This window comes from Dendroctonus ponderosae, unplaced genomic scaffold (assembly GCF_020466585.1).
Source record: "Dendroctonus ponderosae isolate FM_Combo_2020 unplaced genomic scaffold, Dpon_F_20191213v2 Dpon_F_20191213_11, whole genome shotgun sequence".
Lineage (NCBI taxonomy): Eukaryota > Metazoa > Arthropoda > Insecta > Coleoptera > Curculionidae > Dendroctonus > Dendroctonus ponderosae.
Genome location: NW_026017213.1, coordinates 5414215 through 5421063, shown reverse-complemented (window position 1 = coordinate 5421063; position 6849 = coordinate 5414215). Strand labels below are relative to the sequence as shown.

Here is a 6849-nt window from a genome sequence, read left to right as displayed (position 1 = left end):
CAAAATGCAAAAAACCAATTATTTCAAAGAAAATTTAATCCTCAGCGTGGAACTCAAGCTCTAAATGGAAAATTTTTTGGCCCCCCAGTAGGTGGAATTTTTCCTCAATATAAAGAAATAATACAAAAGAATTTACATAGTTGAAACTAGCTGGTTTTAAGCGGATTTTCAGTTTTTTAGAGCTTTGAAGGTTCGCTCCCTATAAGAACCTGTACAGAGTTTTTCTTCTTTCGACCATAAATCGTTCGGGGTATTTTTGCCGAAACAAACCAATTCACTTGGACATGCATTTTGTGCATATCTATATATTTATTTGAAAATAAAGTTTAAATTTTTTGGCCGAATTTTCATCGGTCAATTGCTTGCGGTTATGGACGATTTTCCCATTTTTTTCTCCTCAATCAAGCTTTTTATGGGATTTTTTTTCTCCCAAACGAAGTTTTCCTCAAGAAAAGTTATTAAAAAAATATGTCGAATCGCTCAAAAGCTGTTTATCCGGAGTTTTCCAAAAGTCTCAGAATAAACGCTTTTCGCAAAAATGCCCAAAACTGGATTTGAGAAAAAATAATATCTGCAAAAGTGACAAGGATAGAAGAATTCTGAGTGCGCCACTGGATAGAGGGGGGCAATTTCCATGAAAAAGTTTGAAATGAGGATTTTTTTAGTGGGTTTCGGTTGAGTCTTCTTCACTTCTTTCACACGTGAATCGTCCGGATTTTTTCACGTAACAAACCCACTCACTGTGAGATTAATTTTGCCCCTATGGAATAACGGCATTCGCTGCAAAAACCCGCAAAATTTTGATCGATTTTCACATTTATTTTGTTCTCGACAACGAAATTTTGCAGCAAAAATCTGGCTTTCAGTAAAATCTCGATCCTGTCCAAGGCTGCCCAGATAACAGCTATTTTTCCAGTTGGTTCAGGAACAAAAACAGAAAAACTGCGAAAACTTAGAATTTCTGCTTTTCCTTGAAATCCATAATAAACAACATAGAATACGCGAAATTGAGGCAAGTTTTGAGGCTTTATTGTTGGTTACATTCATTTGCTGAAAACTTTACTCAAATTACAGAGACAGTAAAGCGCTCTAGCATTACAGCCTCAGCTTCCACCACTCATCTTCTTCTGAACGTCCACCTTCCTTTTCCCAGATCAGATCATTGGCTTGCAGCAGTTCATCCAATTTCCCTTTTACTCCTGCAGCATGTTCTGAATTTCGCTAAAGCTTTTGCCTTTCGTCTCCGGAACCCACAGAACATCAAACAGCACCGTAAACAAGCAGCAGGCACCAAACATCCAAAAAGTGGCAGCTCGACCGACAGCATTCGTCAAACTGCTGAAGAACTTCGTGACAACAAAAGCGGTCATCCAAGACAAGCCAGCAACTGCTGAAGCTGAAACTGGCTTCACGTTGTTGGGGAACAGTTCCGAGCTGATGGTCCATGGGAGGGCGGCAAAGCCCAAGTTGAAGAAGAAAATGTAGCTGATGAGGCCCGCGATGGGCAGCCAGGAGAGCGACGCCGCGTCCAAAGAAGTGCTGTCCTTGATGTAGAAGAAAGCGCCGAGGGCCAGAAGGGACAAGGCGTCGCCCAGGCAGGAGATTGCCAGCGGCCACTTTTTGCCTGCCCTTTCGATGATGAATGTGGTGGGGAAGCTGAACAGGAACATGCAGGCGCCGCAGATTGTCGAGGAAACTGAGGCGGAAAAGTCGGAGCCGGTGGCTTGGAATATCGGCTCCAAATAGGAGTCAACAGCGGCAATTCCAGAAAATTGCTGTAAAACAATCAAAGCTAGTGAGATGAGGAGCGCCTTCCGCAAGCCGGGGTTTTTCACTATATCCGCCAGGCTTCCGGTTTCATCCTCATGGGCGCCTTTTAAAATCTTCACTTCTTTCTCCGCGCTTTCCCTACTGCAAGACCGCAGGTGGGCGATGGTGTCGGCAGCCTGGGCATCGCGCCCCACTTGCACCAAATAATGCGGCGTTTCGCACCCGACTAGGAGAAAACACGCCAAAAAAACACACGGTATCCCGGCTAGGATCAAGTTGAAAACCCGCACCTCCAAGTAGGGCCCAATGGCGAAGGGAATAAAATTCCCCAGGGTCCAGAAAATGTTCAGAGTCACCGATAGGGCCGCCCGGTTGGAATCATCGGTGATTTCAGCCAAGTACATGGGCAGAATCGCATAACCAGCCCCTTCAGAAATCCCGTTAATGAACCTCCCCAGATAAAACAGGTAGATGCTGTCAGCAAACGCGTAGATCAAATAGGCGACCAGGTGGGGCACGGCCAGGCCAATCAGGGTGAATTTGCGGCCGATTTTGTCCGCTACAAATCCACATGGGAGCGCCCCCACTATGGCCCCAATGTTGATCAGGCTGCCTATCCAGGAATATTCATCCTCAGTGATTGGCCTCCCTAGCGGATTCACGGAGGAGTCGTTTGAGATGAGTTTGGGGTACATTGGGGATGACCAGGTTACTGTTATGTCCCCACATGTGGCCAGCAGGTCCACTGAAAAAGCCCCATGGGTTGGCAAGGAAGAGGAAGCTTTAAACCACTTACCAACTAAGACTGTGATTAAAGTGTTACTGACTTTGACCATTTTTGTTTGCTTGGCACTCAGACAGCCACAGTAGCGTGCCACGTTACTTAATCTGCGTATCGTTAGGGCAAACAGCTAGTAGCCAAATTTGATAATAATTTATTTATCTTTGAGGACTCACTTCAGCTTACAATGGCCCACACACACACACACACACAATAATCAACATTAATCGGCAAGTTTTGAGGAGTTTTCACTTATCATTCTGTATAGGCAAATGGCAACAAACCGCAGGTTTTTGATCGAAATACTTTACACCAGACACGATTTTACATGGGAGTGGCAGTCAATTTTTAGTCAACAAAGTCCCAGAAATGCTTCGCAGTCGGCCCCTTTTGTAGCCTTGTTGCATGAACAATGGCCCTAGAAAGGGCTTTTTAATTAGCACACAAGGCTGTATGAAATTGCGCTCCTGTAAGCTGCAAAGGATAAAAGGACTTTGATTGGCTGTTGAATAAATCCCCAGCTAAAAGCGAGCTTAATTTGATCCTGCGATGGCTCGACCTTCAGGCACGACACTGTGCAGGGCAAAATTGCAGTTTATTTGAGTTTTTCTCGACCGCAATGTTGAAATTTTGAGACGCAAAGAGTAACTTTTTTCGATGGAGAGCTTTACTTCCGAGGCAAAAAATGGAAATGTGGCAATCAAGCGAAATCCTAACGTTAGACTGGAGCAGTTTTTCCGCTTAAAACACACTTTTTTCGGATTTGTTCCTTTTCACAATGTTTCATGAGAGTCTTGCCCCAATTTTGCTTATTTTAAACGCACCTTATTCCAGAAAATGTTCCTTGTTCTTAGTTTGCCGGACATTTTTTGAAGAGAGAACTTTTTCCCACAAAAAGCTTCATTTTCGAAAAAAAAATGTGAAGATAGAGCCAGATGTTTGCGCTCCAGATGAGCACAATACATAGAGAAGTGAGCTGGTCTGCTCCGAAAATAGCTTTCTCTAAATCTAAAACCTCGTTTATTAGGGATTTTAGAGAAAAAGAAAATCCCAAGTTTTTTATACTGTCTGACCTCCTTGATCCTGCTGGACTCGAGATATCTAAACAATGTTTTTAGCATTTTTGAAAAATTGTTTACCGAACGCCTCTGGAAAAATTGCGAGCTGGTACTTTTAGGCATGCAAGACATTTTGTTAATAGCAACTTTTTTCCTTAAAATGCTCTATTTAACAGGAAAAATTTAAAATGTGAAAAATGTTTTGGGCTTTCATATGGGAAAAGTTAATTCAAAACAGAGTTAGTTTCCTCCAAGAAAAAATTGGCCTCAATTCCACTTTAAATTAAAATTTATCATATTTTGACAAATTTGCTGAGAATCCGAAAGAAAACCGCAAAAACGCCAGCAACTCGCTCAGAAAAACTGCGTTAATGACGCTGTTTAACCTTCTCGATCCAATGGTTTGCCTCAAAATTTCTCCGTTCGTTTTTGCAAAAACTTCGGAAAAAATCTTGCTCAGATACATTGAGACATTCCGGACGTTTTATGAAGGGCAAGTTTTTCCTGTAGCAAAGTTCGTTTCCGGGAAAACAATAAAATGTGAAAATCGAACAAAATGCATCCGAACATTTTTGGATCAACAAACAAACATTTTCTTCTCCAGATTTTTCGGTCTCAGGGAGTCTCATATGCAAAAAATAGATGCAAAACGCAGTTGGTTTTCGCCGGACAAAAACTTACTCAAATTTACTTGTTTAAAATTCACCATATTTCAAAAAACTTCCTTCAGAATTCGCTCTAAAATCACAAAATTGACGATTTAGTAGCTCGCTTGTTATGGATTTAAAAATGGATTTAGCCTTTTGCTCGATTTTCATACAAATTTCAACTTTAGATGTTGGATAGAAAATCAGCAGCTTCTCATGTCTAATCTTCCCATGATCTTTTCCTAGGCCTTGTAAGATGCTATTTCTGTAGATAAGTTCTATATTGTTGAGGCGGATTCATTTTTTACAAACTTCTTTTTGGGTATTTTGCCTCAAAGACAGAATTTCCTCACGACTTTTATTACAGATTGATAAATAGTGCTCCTATTTCGCAATAAGAACGAAACTTTGAAGGGTTTGAAATATTAGCAGTTTCCTTTCATTATTTGTTTTTTTTTTGCAAAATTCTCTCAGGATTTTGTGTCTGATTTGGAGTTTTTCTAGGGCTTTTGAGTGTTGTTGTTTTCAGGCTTCAGACGGTTTTAAACGATCAGTACTCAACTAAATCATGAATTCGAAATTTTTGTTCCAAATATTTCCTGGCGTTCTTTCCATAGGCTCCAAAAATGTAAAAAAATCAGCATATCAATGGAATTAACTGATTTTTTTCGGAAATATTTCGATAAATTTTTTATGCGCGCTCTTAAAATTTTAATTTAATTTTATATCTGGTTGGAGATTATTTTCCTGGCGCTTTAAATGCTCTCTAAAGGGTGTCTTTTGCTATGCGCTGTGAAAATTGCATATTGATTGTGTGCCTCTATGGCAAAGAAAACAATATTTTTGGCATTTTCCCTAAAACTCTTGAAGGTAGATGGCAGAACGAGTCCATATTTGATACCTCGGCACATTTTCTCACGAGCATCTTGTTTTAATGGGAAGCTCGGTTTGTGAAAAAAAGCAAAAGTAGCGCAAAATTGAGCCCGAAAATCACATAAACTGCATAAAACAATAAGGGACTTCCCAGGGCCAATAAACTCCCTATTTCCCCCCATTTCCCGAATCCAACGCATTCTCCCAGGCTTCTGCAATAATTTTACGTAATATCGCTACCATTGACTGAATGCAAGCAGGAGTAAATTACTCCACCCTAAAGCAGTCCAATATTTTGCAGGCCTCGTTTTCCTGCAGTACCGCAACGAGACCAAGCGCGCCCTTTTGCCCAACGAGATCACCTCAATCGACACCGTGAAGGCTCTGTTTGTGCGATCGTTCCCCAAACAGCTCACCATGGAGTACTTGGACTCGCCCAACGTGAAGATCTACATCCACGACCCCTCAAAGGACATGTTCTATGAACTGGAGGACTTGAGGTATAAAACAACTTGAGGGAGTTGAGGAATAGTGAAAGAAGCCTTTGGTTCAGGTCGCACTTGAGGGAGATCAGGGATAGATCAGTGCTGAAGCTGTTTGAATCGGCCGATGTATCAGGAGGACTGCCTTCGGCAGGCATCGGAATTGCTGGCGGCGTTCATTTTGAGGATCCCAGCTACTTTTCTGAGCCGGAATTCGACTCCGAGTACCAACATCAGCATATCCACAAGAGCAAGGTAAGGTTTTTGCGAATATTCTACAGAAATAATCTCTAAGTTCAGCGCACTGCTTTTTGAAAAAAAAGACCAGTTTTACTTGAAAATACTTCTGATACTGTATATCGGAGATATGGTTATTAAAGGGTGAAATTTATGGAAATCCGGCTGCGCCTATTCAATCAAACAAAAGCAATTATGCCTCTATAGCCAATAATCCAGTTAGTCTGCATTCAAAAGGGCGCCGACTGGAATTTCGCAGCGTTTCCGAAGGAAAATCGAGTTTCTTCTGCGAATCGGACATAATTCCCATTCGACGGGCCAAGTTATAATTAAAACCCCGATTTGCGCCAAATTTGATTGGATTTTCCCCATGATGAGCGGCTTTTTGCACCTTTTGCTTTTACAGATTTTAATTCCATGTGCATTTTTTTTTTGATTAATTAGAAGCATCTTCAAAGGTTTGCTTTGGAACTGCTTGGGCATTTTCTGGCCGGGACAGTGAGGTTCAATCTATCTATATTTTCATGTTATTTATGCGGGTCAAACGTTTGACGCTTCTTTCCCAGGTAAAACTAGAAAGTTTATGGCATTCTTTTTATACATTTGCAAAATTGCGGCTAATTTATCAGGTGATTTTTGCAGGCTGGTGTTTGGCATTAATTTATTGAGGATGAATGCAGTGAGTGAGTCGCTTTTGAGTATAATTTTTTAGGACAAAATCTATTCTACTTTGAGTTTTTCAAAATCGCGTCTGGTTTTTATGGTGGATTGTTCAGGCCGGCGCTTAGCATTTATTTCGTCTGCAACTTGTAAAATTAGCAAATCAATTGTGACTGCAATTTATAGGAAAACTTCCTTTCTATAACTGAGCAAAGTTTTCATTTTCAGTCATAATCAAGCAATTTATAACAATTTTGTCAAGTTGCGTCTGATTTACGAGGTTGTTTTTGCAGGACATTTTTTTATTCCAGATCTAAAGCAGCCAGATAGTCGCTTTTGAA

General features: G+C 40.9%; 2 protein-coding genes across 4 annotated transcripts in view; one reads left to right on the top strand and one right to left on the bottom strand.

Annotated features, from left to right (window-relative positions):
* Positions 1–6849, top strand: part of LOC109534230 (coiled-coil domain-containing protein AGAP005037) — a gene marked incomplete in the record, with an annotated part of 72231 nt that overhangs the window by 20405 nt on the left and 44977 nt on the right. For 2 of the 3 annotated variants that reach the window (XM_048662751.1, XM_048662750.1), the window contains 2 exon segments: positions 5413–5629; positions 5683–5866. In XM_048662751.1, coding sequence (XP_048518708.1) covers positions 5413–5629; positions 5683–5866 — 401 coding nt within the window. 3 annotated transcript variants of the gene reach the window in all.
* Positions 1008–2710, bottom strand: LOC109537609 (facilitated trehalose transporter Tret1). Its single transcript, XM_019904416.2, has 2 exons — positions 2567–2710; positions 1008–2515 (listed from the first exon to the last, which is right to left on the bottom strand). Exons 1-2 carry the CDS (start codon positions 2604–2606, stop codon positions 1194–1196), a joined length of 1362 nt encoding a protein of 453 aa, XP_019759975.2. The 5' UTR covers positions 2607–2710; the 3' UTR covers positions 1008–1193.

Coding starts and splice junctions, on each gene's coding strand:
- LOC109537609 (XM_019904416.2), bottom strand. CDS start 2,606: ATGGTCAAAGTCAGTAACACTTTAATCACAGTCTTAGTTG. Junction 2,516..2,566: donor TTTAATCACAGTCTTAGTTG/GTAAGTGGTTTA, acceptor GGGCTTTTTCAG/TGGACCTGCTGGCCACATGT.